Raw genomic sequence first — 24,816 nt, 5'->3', positions numbered from 1 at the left:
TAACTGGAACTCGCTTCAAGACTGGGAAGGACCGAGGAACGAGCATTCGTTGCTGTTATAGAGCAACGTGTAGAACACTAGATTCCATACTGATGTGGCAGCCATGTGCTTTCATTGTAAACGTAAATTCAGCCTCCAATAAATGACATCAGTTAGAACACTCTAACTGATTGAATATTGCTCTCCTGCGTTTATCATTTATACTAGGCTGCCTCAACAGGAGGTTTTCAGAAACTGATTGCAACCTTATAAATGGCAAAAGACCCCTTAGCTGGGCCTGTTGGTCCACTTATTGACGGGTTGAACTGTGCAGAGACTAAAGAAGAAAAGTAAGAAACACGAATGCAGTGCTTTCTTGTCCCATTTGCATAGTTAAAGCTTACATAATTAATGGCATGGTCAAGGGCATAAGAAAAGCTAGCTATTTCAATCCAGCATAGCACACATTCATGCTTTCTTAGAAAAGTGGGAGTATTGCCAGGCATAAACGATGATGCTCTTTAAATATCCACAGCTTCAGTCCTTTGGTCAGCTCTTGATCTTTTCGTGCTAACATTACTTCCATAAATTGCACCTGAGTCAAGGAATTAACTATACGATATTCAACCAACTTGGTCGTACAGTATGTTCCGGAACACATAAAGCGCTTACTTAGTAAAAACCATTTCTGATATACAGAAATGCATAGTTTCTTGTTCGATGCGTATCTTGAACTTTGTATCTGTTCCTTTATTGCTACAACTATTATTTTAATGTTACTGCAGTTCGTTCTCCATGGAATGTCCCGTTGAGGCCCTTTAATGGTATTGTTGGCTCCCAAGAGAATGCTTACGTACATCAAAAGGGGCCCTGCAACACTTTTTCAGCATGGTCAGAAAACGCTGCCGATCAGCAGTCGAGGCGAGCCAAGCATTATGGCGCAGTACGCGGCCTGGGATTTACAATAAATTCGCAGTCAGCTAAAAAGCGCTTCCTCTTCTCACGACAAAAATGATGCTTACGGCGTCTCAGGCAGGTTCCACGCCATTGGCTGATTTGAACATGGCGCGCTCGGTAGTTACTGCGGCCGCCGCGAGAGGCCGCCACTCGCCCGCGCGCGATCGAACTGAAAGTACGCCACGCATTCGAAGAAAAAAAAAAAGAAAAATGTAAATCTTTGTAACTCCGCTCGTGCTGCACTGATCCTAAAAATTTTTGCTGCGAGCCTGGTAGAGGATATTCTACACGCCTGTGCAGCTTTAAGCAAGCAGACGCATCCATATTGTGGGAAACACCTTGCCGCCTAAGCCTAAGCCAATGCTGCAGTGAATGGGCTGTGCAAGGTGCTTGCTGTGTTGAGTCATTTTATGCTCTGATAAAAAGAATCTTCTGGGAAGGGATGCAAGCCACACCACTGCTTGCGACCCTAAAAAGACTGACTTCATCTTGTTATTCGTATCTGAAAAGAGCTCTTGCAGGACATATCAATAAATGAAGATTGCTGCATCTAAAATATGACCTCTACCACTTCATGACCTGCAATTTTAATTTGAGTATTTTACAAAAACTACTACGCGCTAGCAAATAACTAAAAAGCTTAAAACCTTGTTCAACCTAAACGAAAAATTAAATGCCAGTATGCTGCGAAAATTGAGCAGGGTAGATACGTGATATGCACAGCAACGTTCAAGGGACACTAAAGGCAAATATTAAGTCGACGTTGATTGTTGAAAAAGCGGACCCGAAACATCGTAGTGCTACTTTTGTGTCAAGGAAGTGCTTATTTTGAAATAAAATCACGTTTTAGTGGTCCGCATCGCGTTGGCGCATTTCAAATCACCCGCCTGAAAGCGGCCTTTCTCACGTCACTGTTGCCGTGCCCAACGTTGCCCACCTTTACTGCGCGGCGGCGTGCACTGGCGGCGTGCACCATTCGGGCATCCGGCAACATCACATGCATGCGGCATCTTGTCGAACTTTCTGTCAGAGCGACTTTCACGAGCGTGCAAAACACACGCGGCAGTACGCGATCCCGAAACTACCACTGAGACGCGACCGCGTGAGCGAAGCAGGGCGCCGGGCGAAGCGCAGTTCGGCGAAAACGGAACCTTTGAACCACGCGCGCCGTTCCCCATGGCAACGCCAAATAGGTTCTTTTTTCCATTAATCAAACAGAAATGAACAAGCAGCTTTTTATTACGTCTCATGATGCATGGAAGGTTCTGTTTTTATTGCAGCGCGTTTGATTACGGGTGATTAATTGTAGTCGGACTTTCTCACGTCATCTAGATCATTTCCAAAATGTCCCGCTCGTGGCGCTTATCGTGTGATACATTTAGCTTAATTTCTCGGTAACTAGGGCACTGCTGTTGATAATATTGCCGTTTTAGACGTCATACATTGAGCTTTCACTCTGACATAAATTGTTATTTGCCTTTAGTGTCCCTAACCTCAAAGGGCCAGTAAACAGACTTCAACACTTTTTGTTTACATCTCCGAAACAAGCTCGTCAATTCGTGCAGAAAGCCATGGCGATCACATTTTATGAATGTCACAGCGCTGTGCGCCGTGCAGACACTTCATTTCCGCTCTTCAGCGCCTGTCCAGTCCTCCTCGTACGCGAAGTGACGTAATCTTGCCCATGGGCAACTCATTGGTCCTCAGCTGTAACACCAAACAGCGCCTTGCTCGGTCGTTGGCTGCGTGCCGATGAGGTATTCGCTGATGTTGCGTTACGTTGCCGAAGTGGGCGTAGTCAGGACGACGGGCTACGCCTACCTCTGTTCGCTGGGTGGAAAAGCCGAGCGAGAAACCGAAACCAGCTGAACCGGGTTGTTCTATACTCCGTAACTCCCTCATATTACAGCAATTATTCGCAAAATTCTTGCGGCAGCATGCGTACATCGTTCAAGTGCACAGTTATCGCTTCATCACGCATTTCGGACCGTAGGGTTGTTTACTGGCCCTCTAAGAGCGCGAGCTGTCAAAACGCAGATGTTTGAACATATTTCATTTTGCTAAATGCACTCGGGCAGCAGGAAAATTATCTCCATATAAGATATGCATCGAAATTGCGCTGCTTCTGCATAAATATGAGACAGCTAAATGAAAACAAAACACATTAACACAATTTTTGTACCGCACAAAACAACCACTCTACTCATTTTTCATCTTCACCTACTCTTCCTCGAAGACACACACGAGGCATAGTCTTCACAGCAAAGGTCCAGTTATGCGCAGACAAAAAATATTTTATTGACAACTGCGCTTATTAGTTGCGCAGCCTACTATTATAGACTGAACAATTAAAACTAATTATGGAGACCAAGCACTTCAGCTTTGTTGGATGCATACCAAAGCAGTTGGGGCGAGCGGCTATTCCAAAATTTCGAATAGTGAATCGAGTAGCGTTCTATTCGATTCGGTATTTGAATCGAAAAGTGCATATTCAAAATACCAAATATTTTTCTAATAACCGGCAACGACGAAAAATGATCGTCTGAGGAACGAGATCATGTTGGAACAGTGAGGGGGAACTTTTTTTCGGTTTGTTTTCATGATCGAATTAGCCAGATGAATTGAACACATGTACTTGCAGAACTATTGACGCTATATGATCACAGGATGAAGGAGTTTTTGCTTAAAACTCCAGTGTCATCAATCCACTATATTCACCATGACATTCGTGATGATGTTAACTCATGAAAATTCCTTAATATTTATGTATGGGTTTTATTACAAGCTGTTCACAAAGTACCACATTGAATACTGTAGTCACGACTACATTTCAGACTACAGTTACAAAATATTTCGAAGGTTCTAGTTGCTGCTGTACATGAGCTTGCATCAGTTTAAATAATTGTGGGATTTCTTGTCGGTTAAAAGTAATCATAATGTTTCTTTCTTAAAGCTTGTGAATATTTCTTTCAAATAAATTGTTGTGGAATTTTTGGGCTGTTTTCAAAATTCTTACCTTACCAATCTAGGGCTGCTTAGAAAATGACTGCCTTACTATTCGAAAAGTATTCTAACAGTCTTCGATTTGTATTCGTATTCGATTCGGTGTCATCATTGTTCAGTTAGATTGGTCCGCATTAAATATGGTTCTAAAATCCACTATTCGCACACCCCTACATAGCAGCACAAAAACTTGCACGCTGTAATAATATGACTCGCTCGCTTTTCTGATCGCATGTGTACGTTAGTTTTTGTTCACAGTGACAACCTGTACTAAAACGATAATCTCATACAAAAGAATATGAAATCATCTACAAGGCATTTCACACATTATAAATATAAACTAGAGCTGTAATGATTAAGGCTTCTGGAATAAACATATGTTTTTTTGTGGGCACAGCTTGTCAAAGTACTTGTCGCTTTCATCTTCGTTCTGCCCACACATTATTGTGGACCAGCTTGCCACCAATCCGTTATCCCACAACTAAACGTGGTGGAGAGCATGGCATTGGGAGCCTCTGTCTGTGTGCTTGCACTCACTTCCACAAACCAAGTTGTTATAAAAGTGCAGATCACTGTGAGTGAATAAATGAGAAAATCCTAAAAAGACATGCAATGTTCACCGAGTAAGATAAAGCGCAGTCAAGATAGGCATGCGAAACGTGGGAAGGTGAGAACTTGCAACATCCTGATAACTCAGGTGAGAATAATTTTCAAGCTTTGCAATGAAAGGCAATGAGCGACATGGCCTGCTAAGTAATTGATGACAATAAAAAGAACAGCACAAAAATAACCGTTTAATAAGTATGTTCATTAAATCACCCCCCTTAATTTTTTTGACAGATTGAAACTTCAGCAGTACATTAGTCCTAAAGCCAATGTGGTCCCAAACGTAGACAACGCCAGAATAAGCGGTTAACTTCATTCCACTAATTACTCTCGACAACGAACACTCGTACATGAGGATAACAAAATCTTTCTAGTTGCCTGCTTTTTCCTATTATAAAGAGAAGCTAACTGCACATTCTATGTACAGCAACTGTGGTCACAAATGCGTGCATGAGTATTTTTTCAAAATACATACATTGTACTAACAAGCTACGAGTTCTTAGATATGCCTAGCTTTGCATTAAGCCTATATACTTTATCTCCTACAGCTCATGTACGGTGTACATGACGACTTCTCAAAAATATAGTGGGCGTGGCCACACTGCTTTAATTTATTTACAATGTACAAGACAAACCAAAGCGTCTGCCTTGTGGACAGGCACTGTCTGTGCTTTTTCCCCATTTCACTGCTTCCACTGCTGTGTTCTCTCTCTGTGTACAATCACCAGTGCAACGACAGGTGGCTTTAATGCACTGATATGTTCTCAATGACATTGCTATATAGTGCAAGTCACCATGATCAAACAGGATGGCTAATTAGAAAAAAAAGGAAAGAGTGTAATGTGTGGTGTTCGTGATTATGATCTAGAACTATATACAAACAATGTAAATATGTGGATGGATAAAGAATGTGACTTGCAGTCTGCAGACACATTATGCAAATCTCTCCCCCTCGAACCAGAACAGCCACATTATCTTTCTGTGTCAAAACAACAAAACTGTCCCATATATAATCACTCCTGCTGTTCAATCAGGCAAACATTTCTGCCATGATACACAATTCTGAAACTTTTTGCAGAGGTGTTGTAGGTGCCGATGACGGCTATTGCTGCTATCCACAGTTATTTGTATGGCTGTTATGCATATAAATGAAAAACCCATGGCGCATTCATGGATAAACATACTAGGCATTGGAAAATTATGAGAACTAGGTGACTCTTCCAGCTGCCTCCTTTCCATTCGGATCATGCATACAGTTGGTATTTCACGATGCATGCAACTTGACGCAACACTCATATGCACTGCTTGCTTTCTTGTCCAAAATGAAATCAGTCTCAAGCATCAACAACAGTAACTCAAGAAAAAACTTAGAATATAACAATGGCATTGTCCTTCAGTGTAACATCTTGTGTTTGCACAGCGTGCATACTTCTCTTTGTGCATTTGGTATATGTAATGAATGAAACAAAACTTATCTATAACCCGACTACCACAGTGAAAATTTCCACACACGCACACGTACCAAATTGCACAGTAACCCTTCAGTCACCAGAACAACTTCTGTAAACATATAGTGGTCACAGACGTTTGGCACAAATAACATTGGCAGCGGTGCTTTCATGTCATTCTGCTGGAGCTCTGTGCAGCCTGCTTCAGGGAGGATGATGTAGTCGTTCTTGAGGATGCCTTCTTTAAATGTTCTTGATACCTGAGGCAACAAATGGAGAGCCACATGTGACAAAAGATCTCCACAAAACAGGTTCACTCCAGCAACATGAACAACATGGTCGATGTAATTTGAGAGTGAGTCGACACGACTACTCAAGGAGACTCGTATGCCACAGAAAAAGGCATCGTGTGTACATCTTGATGGAAAAGGCGCACTGACAGACACAGACACGAGTGCGCTAGTGCCATCTTTGCTTCTTTTTGTGAGTCCGTCAGTGCATATAAAGACGAACACATACTAACTAGCTCAAATGTCCGTTTTGTTATACACGTGATGCACGACAGCTGTGATTTTCATTCCCGGCACTTGCACAAGGTTACCTGCAGTGTTTAAAGTCAGGGGGAGCACAGAGAGGGCCGGCCCTCCTACGTTTTTCTCTAAGGAGGGGCGTGGCTGTAGGGTCAAATGTAGCGCCCACTCCACAAGCGCTGGAGTTTTTTTTTCTGGCAGTAGTGACTAGTGCGGGGCAATTCTAACTCCCCAATTTTCCTAATGATGATTTACCCACAAACATTCTGTTGATGTGGCATGCGCGAAGCCAAAAAAAAATAACAGGTATTACTTCTGGATGCTGTATGTACTGTTGAAGGAAACGCATGTAGTCTCAAGGAAACGATTTCTTCTAATTTTTTTTTCTTTATGCAAGTAAATCGACGGTAGGCTCACGCATGTGCTACCATTATTATTGATATGCCATGCCTCACCCATTACAAGCGTTTCTTCACTGTATAAAACTGATCATTCATCTAATTTTGGCGTGCCTTTATACTCTTGACTATGTAAAGATAGATTAGATTGTGAGCCTTCGGTAAGCGATCTCGTATGTTCCAATGATCTCTGGTTAGCACAGCGGCTCGTTTGTCCTATGTAGAAGTGGCCGCAGCTAAAAGGAGCCTTATCTATACCAAAACACAGCGAATTCAAAGTGTACTGCCATATTTGCATCGTGCGTCGTGCCACCTATCGAAAGCGCAGCAAAGAAACATCCCCGGGATGCCATGCCAGCAGACACTACCCAAAGCCAACACGAAACTTCCCAAACTCAGTCGTTTGTATTTTGTGTTTTTTCTAGCCTGGTGATTTTCACTGTTTTTATCAAAACATCAAGAACACCTTGCTCATGCAAGTCCACAATGTCTACAGCACGCGCTGTGCAGGCTGCAGAAGCAACTTCGTCGGGTACGTACGCTGTTACATTTGTACAAAACATCCACACACTCAGCACACGCGAGTCGTAATTGGCATGCAGCTTGCAAAAGAGTGAAACGATGCTTTGTTGCCGCATATTACAAATAGGGCACAAAGTTTTATGAAAACTCCTCATTTCAGCAAGCATCGCGTAGCAATTAGGGCACACTTTGCAGGTAGTTCTGCGAACGTAATTTTTCTTGCATGAGCGCTCTTACAATCATGTCTTGCTCACAAACGTGTGCAATCAGAGAGCATCCCCTGCAGTATCATTCGTCGATCCCTTTTGGAAACTATCCGCGCGAGTTTAATCATTTAACAATGATGCTTTGCAAGCGAAACTGTGCTACTCTTAGATAAGCCGATATTAAAATAGGCAGAATCTCGCTGCCCCTTATTAAAGGTGTGCTATGCAACCATATGCAAAAAATTTAGCTGTCTGAGCTAGCGCTACGCCTGCATCTGAGACGTAAAGGACATTGGCACGAGTACTTACATGCCAATGCTACGTATTCTGTGCAGATGACTCGTGTACAAATAAATTTGGGGACATCAAACACTAGAATGAAGACAGGAAGTTCTGGCCAGCTGTTCAGGAACACCGTACCATTTGTGACCTTTTGAAGACGAGGGCTTGTAATCTTGAAGGCGTCAATGCCATTAAAACCACTAAAGCTTAATACTACGCTGAAAGTGGCAAAGCGCGCTGCTTGCTTGTAATTGACCTTGCATTACTTTTTCATCAAAGGAAAAGCAGCAGGTACTAAGTGCACCCCCACACAAAGCTTGCGTCCGCCTTCAACCCAGCTGCGTGTCGCACAAATCAGGTTTGCAAAATCGAATAGGTGACCATCACACTATAATACATGTAGTTAGTGTACTTGCGTATTTTCACTCGGCTCCTAGTTTTTATGTGTGAATTACAATTATCCACTGGTGGCGAAGCTGAAAACATCGCAACGGCACGATTTGCGTGGAGCGTTGTGATCATCGCAGACAGCGCGGAGTAAAGCGCGAGACAGACGGTACGATTTTCCATGCGATGTGCCGGCCGACGCGGCGTAGGGGGAGAGGGAATGGTGGCTGTCCGATGCCATGAAAGGTCACCATTCCGGTTCCCCCACCGCCGTGTCGGACGTCGCATCGCATGGAAAATCGTACCGTCTGTCTCGCGCTTAATATCCTCCTGCTGCGCTGCTTGTTTTGGCATCCAAAGACGACGCAGTACTGCCCAATGCGCTCTTGTGCGCGGGAGCAGTGTGAGTGGGTAATTTATCGCACTTTAAGATCTCAAATCTGCAGCTTCCCACGTTTACTAGATACAACACATGCACGCCTTGGCAGCCCAGAACAATATGGTCTGGGTGCAAGAGTATCCATTTGGCTTGCCAGGAGCCTGAGTGCAAGACTACTGTATACCACACCTGTACGGCAATCAGTAAATTTGTTGGTGTGTTTTATGAAACAAATGTCATTCCACTTCTTGTCTATTATCTTTCTCTGCACGGCGGCGCATATCTTACCCAGCTTATTGGTAGCTGTAAGGACAACATTGATGCTGTATCTACTTGCCACTTTCTTTAGCCTGCGAGATGCGCAGCAAATGTCGGGGACACCTACGACACGCTTGTTACTATTGCCTTCTGTAACCATTCTCAGACTTGACAAAACGAACTTCTTTAAACGTTCAGCATCAGTGGCTACTGCGACACGAGAATAACCTACATCTAAAAGACGCATAACCTGTGTAGTAAAGCTGGCACACCGACACGGCTCGACCCACCGCGAACAGCGCAGCCAACTCCACACGGCGCGGCATTCAACCGTTGCGAGTTCGCAGAGCCTTGCGCCGTTTCTAGAACTGCGGTGGGACAAGCGTCAACTGGACTTGCGGCAATCCGAAAACACCTTTTTTTTTTTTTACAACCTTAGAATGCTTCGACGAGAAGTTTAACAGCGGTTTTGAAGATCTAGGGGAATACTGCCACCATAGCGGTTCTTCTGAAATGCTAAGAAAGTGTCTAGAAATTGTATTCCATCAGTCTGAGGCAATCTTTTAGTTAAGTTCAGCCCTCCTCCACTTAATTCAAATTTGTTGCTCACTGAGGTAACCACGGATTCAAAGTCCTCACCACTACCCCCAGAATCCCCTTTCCTCTAGACACAGCTAAGCCGTGCACGGTGAGGCGTGGGAGGGGGCCGAAGCCACCCCGTTGACTCGGGACCGTGGCGACGCCACTCACCAAACGCCTGCTCTCGCAGACGCCCCTGCGGGGAAATTAAATCCGTTGGAAGTTAGCACCTGTCTTCCTTGCGCTGCAAACCACATTTGTGTTGTGTCCTGCTTTAGATGCTGAAATGGAATACAAACATGACTAAACCTATGCTATTAAAAAGTAAGCTGAAGATCTCACAAGATGTCCGAGCAGTAGCACGGACATGCCGTTACATTTCCTTTATAACGAGGAAAGCACTGGAGATGGAGCTCGTAACATCTGGAGGAGCTAAAAATCACAGAAAAACATACCAGACCGACACCTCGTATGTCGATCCGGTTGTCATTGTTCTAGAGAGGGGCACATCATGCCTGCTGTAGAAGGTGTTTAGACGTTCTGGGTGGTGCTTTTTCAAAACTGGAGCTAAAAGAGGGTTATCATTTGGCTCGATCTTGAAGAATCAACTGGTGGTGAGGACGTATTTCACCAATTGTGATGTGAGGAAACACAAGAGGCCGCTATTTGGTGCCAGTGATGCAGCTGAGATTTTCCAAGACACTGTCAGAGAAGTACTATCAAAAGAGAAGTGAATAATTTATGTCAATGATGACATCCTCATCACAAGGCACACCGTAACAGAATACAACTGAATGCTGCGCCTGGCATTGAAGTATCCGGACTTTGTAGTAAGGTTGGTCTCATGGTGTCGAAACCATAGTGTGGCAATGTGCAAGAGATGAAACACAGCCTTCTTTAACTTGCAATCATTATCCTACTTGTTATGGGCAGTAAGTCCCTCCTACGAAGACATCCATTCTTCAACGCCTTTGTCATTCGTGCCGGTGAAGACTGGAAGACCTCGCCGATGCAAGGTGGTGGCACAAACCATGTAGGGTGGCACTGTCTAGGAACAAGTCACCCTTGCATTGTTGGGCATCAAGGGGGGTAGAGTGCGACTTCTCAGTTCCAGCGTGGGCAAAACACGGCACCTCCACCACTTGCTAAGAGGTTTATTAGCAGAGGACACAGGTAAACGGTCATGTGGCCACACAGAGAAACCATAAACTCATTACGATGGTGCTGCCACAGAGACACAGGTCCACTGTTTTGACTTTTAAACAAAAGGACCCAGTTAGAATTCAGGGCTTAGAGGCAGAATCTGACGAATGTGGTAAATGGGTCATGCAGATTATGAGAGACTATCGAGACTGAGCTGTCTTCCAACTTTAGCGACCGGTGACTACATTTTATGTTTCATAAAATTACACATCAAAGCAGAAGTTCTAAAAGTTAAATAAAGCTTGTTTGTGTGTAAGACAAAATGGTTCACTCCTCCGATAGAAAATTAATGCAATGAACACTTCTAGCGCGATGCGTCTACAAGGTGTGTGCACTATTTGTGAATGATGTCAATCTAGATCCAACACATCCCAGTGCCAGTTTTTCCTCCAGGCAGTTGTAAGACATGGGCTCGCTGAACTATCTGCTTCATACTGTGTGATGAGTCATAAAAGGTGGATATAGCAGCGCTTGTGTGAGAGTGCTTTTTCTTTTATTACATTTTCCTACTTGTGTAAACCTTCAACACACATTTTCTTTTGCAATCTTCAGAGTGACAGAAACAGGGGTATCTGGTCTCAACTAATCTTCTCAAGCAGATTAGAAGACATAACTTGGAGAACGCCATCTTGACTAGCTTTAATGAGAGAATCGGAAAACATGGCTTCTTGCCACAGTGTTCACAACACCTACATACACACTTATCATTCAACCTCAAAACATAAGTCAGCAAGTGTTGGTGTACATTTGCAGGATGGCTAGGTGGCTTCCATCGACACGGTGGGATGCCGTGTCGATGGAAGGACGCATCCCAACATAAAACATAACGTCTGTTTATTAGCGTAGTAGCAGCAGCGGGGCGAGCATACCCACGCTGCACTCAGTCGGGTAGCGAAGAAATTATCTCTTCCGAGCTTGGCAGCTTGGTTTTATAGCCACCGCCGGTGACGTAAGCCACCGGTGACGCTGCGGTGGCGCTGTGCCTTATCGCAGCCTTGGTGTAGCATGCAGCTGTGTCACGCCGAGCTAGTCAGTGACGAGGCGGAGGCTGCGCCGGTTTGTGCGCAGTGTGTCGCCACAGCTATGTTACTGCCTAGTATAGTAGCCCAGCTATTCACGTAACGCAGTTTTAGGGGGGTCCGGGAATTTAACCCCCTTCCTGAGGCAGACCTAACCCCCCCCCCTCCCAGAACTGCCCCGCTGTCCTTCTCACCGGGAGTATAAAGTTCATTTCAATTCCAGAGATGGCATGAGGCCTACCTTTCCTGATTGACTCTAGAAATGTCTGCTTCAAAACTGAAAGAGCGCGCAAACCGCACGCTCTGTGGCTCGGCGTTCACTTCCAGTGAAGCACGTTTGCAAGAAAAAAGATGCTTTCATCGGTTGTCCATCTGACCCCTTTTCTTTTGTTGCCCCTTTGATTAGTACAATAAAGCACTAAGATGTCTCGGAATCTTCCAAACAGGCTATTGTTCTTTTTTCATTTATTTGATTCTCAGAGAAAGTCTAAGAGGGCAAGTGTACAATGATAATGGATTCCCTGACTTGGCCAGAAGCTCTGGTGCACAGTGCATGGGACATCGAAATGTATTACATATTGTCACGTGGTCGTGACGTCGACGAAGGCAGCAGTCAGCACATCAGAGATGAAACTATTTGGCCGAACTTGTGGCCGGGAAACTGAAAGTCAAACTGCAGCAATACACTGATAGCGGCGAACAGAGCGTCGACCGTCGATCAACTGCTCATGGCTGGGACGCGCCGTCTTTTATACATCACGCATCGAACTTTCCAGTCTTATCACTGGTGGTCGCGTAAGCTCCGGAATAATCTAGACTACACGCGACCTGTTGCGCAATCTTAACAAAATGATCTACTACAATCGCGAAGCTTCTCGAACACTGCGGCACGGTCAGCGCCGAGCGTTGCTAACCGTCCTTGCTGGTCAAACCCGAATACATAAAAAAAAAGAAGTGGGCGTGGCATTGGCCTCCTCTGAAGAAGCATCGTCTCTATACTTGTGACAGAACAGTGCGTACACAAATAAATTGCTATAAGCAAAAAGTACTAGCAAAATTACAATAATAAAGCAAAAGGTACAGTCCTAAGGTTCGCTAACGCGCATAAAACCGTTTAAGACGCGCGACATGGACGACTTCAGATCATGCACGGCGCCTTTGAGAGCTCGTAATGCCGTCCGGGATAACATCGCAGTCTAGAGCGCCGAGACGTCGAAGCACCTTGTATGGCCCGAAGTATCGTCGAAGAAGCTTCTCGCTAAGTCCCCGACGGCGTATTGGCGTCCAAACCCACACACGGTCACCGGGTTGGTATTCCATGTGGCATCGTCGAACATTATAGTGGCGGCTCTCGACCCACTGCTGGTTCTTGATGCGCAGGCCGGCGAGCTGTCGAGCTTTTTCGGCGCGTTGCAAATAGGCAGCGTCGTCGAGATTGTCTTCGTGGGTGGCCGTTGGCAGCATTGCGTCGAGCGTCGTTGCTGGGCTCCTTCCGTAGACCAACGTGTAAGGCGTCACCTGCGTCGTTTCCTGCACAGCGGTGTTGTATGCGAAGGTCACGTACGGAAGGATGGCATCCCACGTCTTGTGCTCGACGTCAACGTACACGGCCAGCATGTCGGCGATGGTCTTGTTTAGCCGCTCGGTGAGGCCATTGGTCTGAGGGTGGTAGGCAGTGGTCCGGCGGTGGCTTGTCTGGCTGTACCACAAGATCGTCTGAGTTAGCTCCGCAGTAAACGCCGTACCTCTGTCGGTGATGAAGACCTCTGGGGCGCCATGATGCAGAACGATGTCTTCAACGAAGAACTTCGCTACCTCGGCGGCGCTGCCTCTGGGTAGGGCCCTTGTATCGGCGTAGCGGATCAGGTAGTCGGTAGCTACGACGATCCACTTATTACCACTAGTCGACGTTGGGAACGGCCCCAGGAGGTCCTGTTCCTGGAGATCCGCTGGTCCTGTTGGCGGTGTTTTGCGTCGCTGACAGTCTCGGCATGTCCTTACGTAGCCAGTGACGTCGGCGGCAAGGCGCGGCCAGTAGTACTTTTCCTGTATTCTTGCCAGCGTTCGGGAAACACCGAGGTGTCCTGCTGTCGGGTCGTCCTGCAGGGCCTGGAGGACTTCTGGTCGCAATCCTGAAGGCACCGCGAGATGGTACTTGGCTCGATATGGTGAGAAGTCCTTCTTTTAAAGAACGCCATTCGGTAAGAAAAACGACGCCAGTGCTCGCTTGAACACTTTCGGAACGACGGCGTTCTTGCCCTTGAGGTATTCCATAAGGCCTCTGAGTTCCGGGTCGAATCGCTGTTGTTCAGCGAAGTCGTCGGCACTTATGGTTCCCAAGAAGTAGTCATCATCCTAGTCCTCATGCGGCGGCGGGCCCACGGGGGCACGAGACAGGCAGTCGGCGTTAGAGTGTTTTCTTCCGGACTTGTAAACGACGGTAATGTCGAATTCTTGAAGTCTAAAGCACCATCGTGCGAGACGACCTGAAGGGTCCTTCAAGTTAGCTAGCCAACACAGGGCGTGGTGGTCGCTCACAACTTTGAAGGGCCTGCCGTAAAGGTAGGGGCGAACCTTTGATGTAGCCCAGATTATGGCAAGGCACTCCTTCTCTGTCGTAGAATAGTTGGCTTCCGCCTTTGATAGCGACCAGCTAGCATAGCTGATTACCCTTTCCAATCAGTCAGTACTCTGCACAAGAACGGCGCCGAGTCCCACATTGATTGCGTCGGTGTGCACTTCTGTTTGAGCATCGAAATGCGCGAGTACGGAGGCGTCTGCAGGCGTCGTTTTAGTTTTGAAATGCTTCCTTCTGCGGTGTTTCCCACTTGAACTCGACGTCGGCCCTGATAACGTTAGTAAGTGGCTCGGCGTTGCGGGCAAAGTTTTTGACGAACCGCCTGTAATAGGCATACAGGCCGAGAAATCGACGCACGGTCTTCTTGTCGTCAGGTGGTGGGAATGTAGCGATGGCGACTGTCTTCTGCGGGTCAGGGCAGACTCCGAACTTGCTTATCACGTGTCCCAAGAACAAGAGCTCCTCGTACGCAAAGCGACACTTTTCTGGCTTCAAGGTGAGCCCGGATCTCTTGATCGCTTGAAGTACAGCTTCAAGCCGCCGTAGGTGTTCGTCTAATTTTGAGGCAAACACAACGGCGTCGTCCAAGTACACGAGGCAAGTCTGCCACTTCAAGGCAGCCAGTACTGTATCCATGACACGTTGGAAAGTCGCGGGTGCCGAGCAAAGACCAAAGGGCATGACCTTGAACTAGAAAAGGCCGTCTGGTGTTATGAAGGCAGTCTTTTTTCTCGGTCTCTCTCGTCGACTTCGATTTGCCAGTAGCCGGTCTTGAGGTCCATCGACGAAAAGTACTTGGCGTTGTGGAGTCGATCTAGGGCGTCGCCTATTCGTGGGAGAGACTACACGTCCTTCTTCGTGACCTTGTTTAGGCGACGATAGTCGACGCAAAAATGTAGGGTTCCATCCTTCTTCCTCACTAACACCACAGGTGACGCCCACGACTCTTTAACGGCTGTATGATGTCGTCGCGTAGCATTTCGTCGACCTGTTTCTTGACGGCCTCGCGTTCTCGCGTCGAAGCTCGGTACGGGCTCTGACGGAATGGTCGGGCACTTTCTTTTGTTATGATGCGATGTTTCGCGACTGGGGTCTGTCGAATTCTTGACGACGACGAGAAGCAGTACTTGAATTGTAGGAGCAGGGCTTTTAGCTGGTCTTCCTTGTGCTTTGGGAGGCTTGGGTTGACGTCGAAATCGGGTTGGGCTCGTCGATCCGTCGAAGCAGGTTCGGTAGCATCGAAGAGGGCGAAAGCATTGCTGGCGTCCACGAATTCATGGATGAAGGCGACCGTCGTACCAATCTTGAGGTGCCTATATTCGTGGCTGAAGCTTGTCAGCACTACCTTTGCTTTGCCATCACGCAGCTCGGCTATGCCTCTTGCGACGTAAATCTGACGGTTCAAAAGTAGGTGCTGATCGCCCCCGATGACACCTTCAAGGTCTGCGGGTTCTTCGGTGGCGCAGAAATGGTGATGCTGGAGAGAGGCGGAATAGTGACGTGCTCTTCTATCACATTCAATACGGGGTTTCCTGGCGTCGTGTGTGGCGGCAGCGCTTTTTTTTTAGGTTAGTGTTATTGACTCAGACCTCAGATCGATGACGGCACCGTGGTGGCTTAAGAAGTCCATTCCAAGTATCACATCCGTAAAGCAATGCTTGCTGTAAGATTACAAAGCACGCAGGATAAGTCCGGTTATTGATGGTGACTATTGCGGTGCAGATTCCCGCCGGAGTTATTAGATGGCCCACAGCGGCCCGGATTTCGGGGCCTTGCCAAGCGGTCCTAACTTTCTTCAACCTTGTGGCGAATGGTCCACTGACGACGGAATAGTCGGCTCCAGTGTTGACGAGAGCGGTGACGTTGTGGCCGTCGAATAGTACGTCGAGGTCGCTAATCCGTCGTCTTGCGTTGCGGTTAAATCGCGGCGTCGGGTCACGGCAAGGTCGGCTTGTCCCGCTGCTTCTACGTCGCGTCGACAGTTCTTCTTCAGGGACCGAGGTTTCGTCCTCAGGGCTTCGTCTGCTTCACGTCTTGTTCTGTAGGTCTCGTCACGTACTCGTCGTCGGCGGCCGCGGAGGATCTTCGGCATTTCGTCGTACAGCAACCGCACCTCCATCGGTTGCTGCCCTTAGTTTCCCGGATACGGGCTAGGCGACCGGCCCCGGTTTGGGCCAGTGTGCTGCCGACGGTGCGCTGACATGTTGCGGCCGGGCGACGGCGAGCGGGAAGGTCGTCATTCTTGCCACTGTTCCGGTGAGGTAGTCGTCGATGTCGCGAGGCCGTTAGCCTGGCTGCGGGCGCGGCGCGTTGACGGCGAATCCGCGTAGCTCCATCTGCCGGTACTGGTAGCGGCGGTACGTGTGGCCGGCCTCCCCGCAGTGGTAGCAGAGTGGGCGGTGGTCGGGGACGCGCCAAACGTCGGTCTTCCTCGGCGTGTATCGCTGGCCGGCTGGCGGGCGGTATGACGTTGGTGGCGGCGGCGGAACTGCTGGGGCGGCGCGGCGTCCTGACGTGGGCGAGGAGGGGGGCGTTGCGTCTGGCTGCAGCAGCATAGCTCACTGCTTGCAGCTGCGGCTGCGCTGACTCGGGGGTGCCCAGAGACTGCTGGATTTCCTCTCGGACGATGTCAGCGATCGACGCAACTTCAGGCTGTGGTGAAGGTAAGAGCTTGCGCAGTTCTTCCCGCACGATCGCTCGGATCATTTCGGGCAGGTCGTCGGAGCCGACGTCATGAACAGCTGGGCTGCCTTGAATCGATCGGCGATTATACTGGCGGTTGCGCATTTCCAGCGTCTTCTCAATCGTCGTCGCCTCTGAGACGAATTCTTGGACTGTCGAGGATGGGTTCCGCATGAGCCCAGCGAAGAGCTCTTGCTTTACCCCTCGCAAGAGCGAGCGGACTTTTTGTCCTCGGGCATGGCTGGGTCAGCGTGGCCCAATAGTCGGGTCATTTCCTCTGCAAATATGGAAACGCTTTCATTTGGAACTTGAACCCGTGTCTCCAGCAAGGCTGCGGCCCTTTCCTTTCGGACGGCGCTTGCAAACGTCTCCAGGAAAGCGCTGCGAAAGGCGTATCAAATTCGAAGTGTGGACTCCCGATTCTCGAACCAGGTCCTTGCTGCGTCTTCAAGGTAAAAGTAGAAGTGGCGCAGCTTGTCCTCGGAGTCCCAGTTGTTGAATGTTGAGACCCTTTCGAAAGTCTCGAGCCAGGTTTCCGGGTCCTCGAATGACGACCCGTGGAAAGTTGGCGGCTCCTTGGGCTGCCGGAGAAGTATCGGCGCAGGCTGCACGGGGTCGGTCATCGTCGCTGCGGTCGGTGTTGGGACTTGGGGCTGCCTGGTTTGTTCGGGAAGGAGCCCGTGCTCTGGCGGTAGTCCCTTCTGCCTGCGGCTTGTTCGACGATCCGGGTTTTCTTTGCCGTCGTCCTCCTCGCGGCTTGGGCTTGGGTCAGCGCATCGCGGGGGCGTGCGGATCATGAAATAAGCAGCACCTCCACCAGATGTCACGTGGTTGTGACGTCGACGAAGGCAGCAGTCAGCACGTCAGAGATGAAACACTTCATTTGGCCGAACTTGTGGCCGGGAAAATGAAAGTCAAACTACAGCAATACACTGATAGCGGCGAACAGAGCGTCGACCGTCGATCAACTGCTCATGGCTGGGACGCGCCGTCTTTTATACATCACGCATCGAACTTTCCAGTCTTATCACTGGTGGTCGCGCAAGCTCCGGAATAATCTAGACTACACGCGTCCTGTGCGCAATCTTAACAAAATGACCTACTACAATCGCGAAGCTTCACGAACACTGCGGCACGGTCAGCGCCGAGCGTTGCTAACCGTCCTTGCTGGTCAAACCCGAATACATTAAAAAAAAAAAACATGCGTTGGCGTGGCAATATAGCAGCTCATGCAGCTGTGTGAACATTGTTACATACATGTATGTCCAGAACAAGAGTTCATAGCGTTGTTTAACATTTACAACTTTATTATCAGGTTCACACACAAAAAAAATCTAATGCACTGATTTGTATACATGTACCACTTGGGGACTCCTAGTGCAATTATAATTTAGGTTCCCAAGTGCCTAATTGTCATTAAATTGTTGGCTTCACACGATCATATTTAAAGGGGCCCTGCAACACTTCTTCAGCATGGTCAGAAAATGCTGCTGATCGGTAGTGGAGGCTCCTGAGAATATGCGAGCGAAACATTATAGCGCAGCACGCCGCCTCGAATTTACAATGAATTCTCAAAGTCAGCTAAAAATCGTTGCCTCTTCTCTCTACAAATGATGCCATATACCCAAATTCACAGCCATTTGCTGATTTGAGCATAGTCGGCTGCATAGTTACTGCCCCTGCCATGGGAGGCCGCCACGTGCCCGAGCGATCTTGCTGAGTTAGCCGCACGTTCAAAAAAAAAAAAAAAAAGAAAGTGCTCACGGTCATGACGCGTGCGCAGGGCTGGGCAAAGATACTTTGAAATTGTATCGCGATACGATACAAGATACTCAGGCAAAAAGTATTCGAGATACAAATACAAGATACTACCACAATAATTGTATCCGATACGATACTTGCCAATTGTATCTTAAGATACTTCGATACATTCGCAAATTTGTTATTACAGATCCATATAATGTAACAGCAAACGCCGATGCACAAAAATGTCTGCTTGAAATTTATTAACTGTGATCAACCTTCTTCTATTTTAATGAAATCTCTGTTAGTACCTTAAAAGTTTTGTCCTTCTTGCTTAAAGTACATTAGCGCAATTCCGAAGTAACTTACTGGGGTTTGTTTAAGCTGCTCAACAGGACACCTCTTTATAAACTTCGCTGACAGCAGTTCATGCTTTTTTTTTGTAATTGATGGGAGTCGATGCTCAGCTTGCGGACCAGCTAGCGGGTTGCCATCTAATCACAAGAACTTCAAGAAGCCTTGTCGCGATGGTGCAAGTACCGGCGTGGACATTTATCTTGTCCGTAAGCCACCGCTACGCAATACTGGATCCCCGGGCAGGTGTACAGCAGCAACAAAGCTGGTAGCGACATTTTTTATGACGCGTAGTGTACACGTAGAGGACATAAAACAGAAATGGCTGTTCATATTCTACGCATCTTCTAGTGTAAAGCGTTCGTTATCAATATACTCACTAACGTGCAATTTTTGAACAATTTTTCTTCAACGAAAGAACATGTGCAACCAGGAAACGTCTCAGACGTACCGTACTGTCATGTGATATAGTGTCGAATATGAAGGCGGCAATCAAATTGTAGAAACGAAACTCTTTAGTGAGCTAACTTGCGCCGAAAAAAAAACGAAGTAACTGAAAGTACAAGCAACGCACGGTAATAGCGGCGGTCATATTCGGCGGTCGTCGGTAATCTTATCATCGGCGGAACGCGTCGTGTTTCATACATCAGGGATCAAAGCTTCCAGCATTATCACTGTAGCTCGCGCAAGGTCCCGATTAAACTATACTACTCGCGTCCTGCGCGTAATTTTAAAAGAACAACTGAAAAAAATTGCGAAGCTTCCGAAACATTGCGGCGCGGCTTGCGCTGAGTGGTGCTAACAGTTCTTTCTGCGGTTCAAACCCAAAGACACCAAATAAATAAATAAATAAGAGCGCATGACAGTATAGTTGCAGAAAGCGTCGCAGGAAACAGCTGCTATTCGCGCTATTGCCACTTACAGCTCCGATGATCTGGCGATTAGTAATAGTAAAAAAAAAATCGGGGAGGCCTAAAAAAGGGGAAAAAGAAGAAATTATAAGTAAAATAGGCAGGGTGTTTTGTATCAAACATTCACAGTGAATATGTACAGAAACCCGATGCAGGCGGGACCCCTATTAGCTATGCCAATTAAGGATGAAGTGTCGTCAGCTAGATAGAAAATTAATTTCCTATGCAAAATTGCCTGAAGATACTAGTTGGGACGCTCATGAGAAAAACGGTGCATTTGGTATAAATGTTTCTCGAATCCCCCTTCTAACATTTATCAGATAGCTCCTAATAAATATTATAATGCAAACTCGATTTCCCTCTTTTATTAAGCGGTAAAGTAGAATGGTTTGTACTGTATACTCAAAGCCCGCCGCGGTGGCCTAGTGGTTATGGTGCTCGACTACTGACCCGAAAGTCACAGGAACAAATTCTGGCCGCGGCGGACGAATTTTCGATGGAGGTAAAAATCCTTGAGGCCAATGTATTTAGGTTCAGGTGCACGTTGAAAATCCCCAGGTGGTCGAAATTTCCGACGCCCTCCCCCACGGCATCTCTCACAATCATAACGTGGTTTGGGGACGTTAAACCTCAAATATTATTTTTACTGTATACTCAAGGCACACCCACATACCTATATATTTGTTTTCAAAATCTCCTTGGCGGAACAGTAAATTCAAGTGAAGTATAAATGTGTAAACAGTAGCAAATATAACGCAGACATTTAAAATTAGCAAGAAAGCAGACAGCTTCTTTTGGCAGCCCTTACAAAAGAGATATTGCAGGGACAACACCGGAAAAAACAACAGAGACCTAGGAATGTATCATATCCAAAAGAAGCGCAGATAAGAAAAGCGTTTGTGCTAACAATCACATTATGATTTCAAAAACTCTGAAAAAAGATAGCAGGAAGAAAAAGATACGGTACACTGAGATATCTTTTGCTAGGTAAAGGCTTGTTCTAATAGTTCAAGCATCGGTATCGGTGGAGCTATAGTTCTTAGAACATTATCTGCATATAAGCCAATGTCATCGTATGTAAGGCAAACTTACATCCACGAAGTCCTTCAAGTCGCTTGTGTGTGAAAGCCACAAGACGCGAAGCAACTCCGTTCTTGCATCCTTCAGATTTCGTAACGAAGCACCACGCAAGAGAATCTTCAATAGCGACATGACAGCGGCATAAGAATTTCCGTGACAGACGCTGCGCTCATTAGAGTGCGCGGTACAGGACCGTGGCTAAGAGAAAGTGTCATGGAACTGATACCAATTAAACGAAAAAAAAAATTCGACAAAACAAGAACTACGTGGGCTGGGTGTAGACGTTCGCGCGCCTCTTCAAGAGGGATGTTTCAAGCTTTCGCCGTGATGTCTCCGCGCTCATGTTACGGAGCGTACGGAAGTCACTCGAGCTCAAGGGACGCCGCTCAACGAACAAACAGTAGATGAGCGCGAACTATCAAGTGTCACAGCTCGACACTTGAAAGCACGCTAGTTTCCTTCGCTGCTTCGGCCGCCTTTGCAACAGGAACGCTGTTCAAACTGAGAGTATCCATTGGCGAGCCTCATTTCGTATAGCATTAGTTTCTTCCTATCGCATTCATTGCTTCGCCCTTGCGGCGAAACTGTGACTTTTTTCATTGGAACAAGGCATGTGCGAATGTCATTCTTTTTGGTTCAAAGTGAAGAGGAAGCAACTTTGAATACTTGCAGAATTTGAATTTCAGTAGCATGAAAGTGATAACTGTTAAAATACGTAACATATTTAATTTACTATACTTAAAGCATATAAGCCTGCACAAGCTGTTAAACTTAAAAAAAAAAAACGATTAATTGATGTGAGGGTAATATGTTCGTTTAACCTAGAAGTGGGGCTTTACGGTAGTGCAGATTTTTCCTGAATAGGTGTTTTCACAGCATATCACAGCCAAGCTGCAGTGAAACCACCTCTACAGGCGGGTTACGTGCAGTCTAATATACGCCTATTCGTTGATTTCAAATAATTTAATTCGTGTCGAAGCGAGTTCAAATACTGCAATATTTCTTCTAATATTCTAAGTGCTCGAATATTTGCACATGCTTAATGAATGCGTGAAATTGCAGAACCGTTTGCAATACATAGAAGGGGTACCTCTTGGACACGTGAGCCATCACGAAGTTTAGCTGACAAAGAGCTTCGGTACCTGAACAGTTTTATTGTCTGAATGAGTGATTCAGGGGTTTCTCAACGAATTAACAGCTCGGCATCACAGTGCACGGACTTTAACTATGCGTGCATCGTCTTTTTAGCATATAAGATCTTGCAAGTAATATCTGGTCTGCCCGTGTGTTTTGCCTCTTCTTGGGCTCCACCACTGCATGGCGCTACTCACCTGTGTATGCGATTGCGCACAATGGCCAAGTGCTTGGCGACGTAGCTCTCGCCCGGTGCCAGCTTCAGTGCTCGCAGGAGGCAGGCTTCAGCCTGGTACAGTGCACCCCTCTCAACTTGCACCACGCAGAGGTTGTGCAGTGCCTGAACATGGTCAGGCTGCAGAGACAGGATGCGTTCGTAGCACTGAAAAAAAGAAATGGTTTATGTGAAACCAAATACAGCGGCAACATACAACAGTTGCCTAGAAAACATCTTGACCCTTTGTAGGTTTGCCTACATTTTTGACAAGATGATATAAAAACCAACGGTGGTATAATGATATTGTTACAGGTAGCTCGTTTAATAACTATTCACAATGCACAGCGCAGGGTGGACAAGATGGCGACAGTCCAGCAACAACCAGCAAGCGACGTCGTCTTCCTCTTTCATAGAGCCACGCTGTCTGGTATCATAACCCCCCGGCGGTAGAAGCACCGTCTCGGTGCTTAATCTACACAGATGTGGTCGAAGGAGGGTAATAGGGCTTGAGCCGAGACACGTGAACGATGTCGCTCGTAGCTGACGATGACGGCGTTGGATCGGCTGGGATGATCTCATACGTGACGTCAGTCACCTGGCGAACGACACGGTATGGTCCAGTGTACCGTGACAGCAGTTTCTCAGAAAGCCCCACACGCCGAGTGGGTGACCAGAGAAGCACAAGAGAACCCGGGGAAAAGTGCACGTCTCTATGACGACAATCATAGAGCTGTCTTTGGTGCTCCTGCGAAGCTTCTAGGCGGTTACGGGCGAGTTGGCGCGCGTGGTCGGCGCGGGCGATGGCTTCGGCGGCATATTCGGTGGCGGAGGGCAGCAAAGTGTCCAAGGGTAGCGCGGGTTCTCGTCCGTATAGGAGATAGAATGGCGAGTAGCCGGCAGTGTCGTGACGCGAAGAATTATAGGCGAACGTCACATATGGCAAATGAATGTCCCAGTCCTGGTGATCAGCCGCGACGTATTTCGCGAGCATGTCGGTTATGGTCCTGTTGAGGCGCTCCGTGAGACCGTTCGTCTGTGGATGGTACGAAGTTGTAAACTTGTGCCTGGTATTGCAAGACCGTAGGATTTCTTCAACGACAGCTGAGAGGAAGGTGCGGCCACGGTCAGTGAGGAGTTGGCGTGGGGCTCCGTGCACTAAAATGATGTCGTACAACAGAAAGTCCGCAACGTCGGTAGCGCAACTCGTCGGAAGTGCTCGTGCGATAGCGTACCGCGTCGCGTAGTCTGTGGCGACAGCAATCCATTTATTTCCGGAGCTGGAGAGTGGGAAAGGGCCAAGCAGGTCGAGACCGACTCGAAAAAAAGGTTCAGCGGGAACCTCGATCGGCTGAAGGCAGCCAGCTGGAAGGGCAGACGGCTTCTTGCGGCGCTGGCAGGGCTCACAAGCGGCGACATAGCGTCGAACAGAACGGGCAAGTCCACGCCAAAAAAAACCGACGACGTACACGGTCGTATGTGCGGGAAACGCCCAAGTGGCCCGCCAAGGGAGCGTCATGAAGTTGGTGAAGGACAGTCGAACGCAGATGTGCCGGTATGACGGGAAGTAAGTCGGAGCCGAGTGGATCGAGGTTGCGGCGGTATAGGATCCCGTCTTTGACGAGATACATTCGTAGAAGCGCGTCACGAGGTGCTGACTCAAGTTGGTCAATGATGGCTCGTAAAGATGCATCCCGGCGTTGCTCTTCGCCAATTTTGAGCAGCTGCGACACAGAAAAAACGTCTGCGATGGTGTCAGTATCGGCTGCTTCCTCCACAGGGTAGCGGGATAAACAATCCGCATCCTGATGCAATCGCCCTGTTTTATACGTTACAGAGAACGTGTATTCTTGCAGGCGTAGCGCCCAGCGAGCAAGTCGTCCTGTGGGATCCTTGAGTGAGGCTAGCCAGCAGAGCGCGTGATGATCGGTGACGACACGGAATGGGCGCCCGTATAAGTATGGACGAAACTTTGCGACTGCCCACACAAGAGCGAGGCACTCGCGCTCTGTGATTGAATAGTTGCGCTCTGCGGAAGATAGCAGTCGGCTTGCATAGGCTATAACACGGTCGTATCCACGTTGGTGTTGCAGTAACATTGCTCCTATGCCGTGCCCACTGGCGTCAGTGCGGACCTCGGTTGAAGCTGATGGGTCAAAGTGGGCCAAGACTGGCGGAGTGGTAAGCATAGTCGTAAGTTGAGAAAAGGAAGAGGCTTGATCAGGGCCCCAGTAAAAAGGGGCGTCTTTCTTCAAGAGGTCGGTGAGGGGGCGTGCAATGGTCGCAAAGTCCTTAACAAAGCGTCGGAAATAGGAGCACAGCCCCACAAAACTTCGAAATCCTTTGGGGACCTCGGAACAGGAA

At 47.6% G+C, this 24,816-nt stretch overlaps 1 protein-coding gene across 1 annotated transcript in view; it reads right to left on the bottom strand.

Annotated features, from left to right (window-relative positions):
- Nucleotides 1-4,713: 4,713 nt before the first annotated feature.
- LOC119382298 (protein O-mannosyl-transferase Tmtc3) overlaps nt 4,714-24,816 on the bottom strand; it is a 473,291-nt gene continuing 453,188 nt past the window's right edge. The window contains exons 16-17 of the mRNA XM_049413068.1: nt 22,436-22,620; nt 4,714-6,253 (exon numbers count right to left, since the gene is read on the bottom strand). Coding sequence (XP_049269025.1) covers nt 6,163-6,253; nt 22,436-22,620 — 276 coding nt within the window. The 3' untranslated portion in view covers nt 4,714-6,162. The remainder of the gene's footprint in view (nt 6,254-22,435; nt 22,621-24,816) is intronic.

The sequence above is a fragment of the Rhipicephalus sanguineus genome, chromosome 2 (assembly GCF_013339695.2).
Source record: "Rhipicephalus sanguineus isolate Rsan-2018 chromosome 2, BIME_Rsan_1.4, whole genome shotgun sequence".
NCBI classification, from domain to species: domain Eukaryota; kingdom Metazoa; phylum Arthropoda; class Arachnida; order Ixodida; family Ixodidae; genus Rhipicephalus; species Rhipicephalus sanguineus.
The sequence above is the reverse complement of the archived record's forward strand: the minus strand, read 5'-3'. Positions and strand labels throughout refer to the sequence as shown.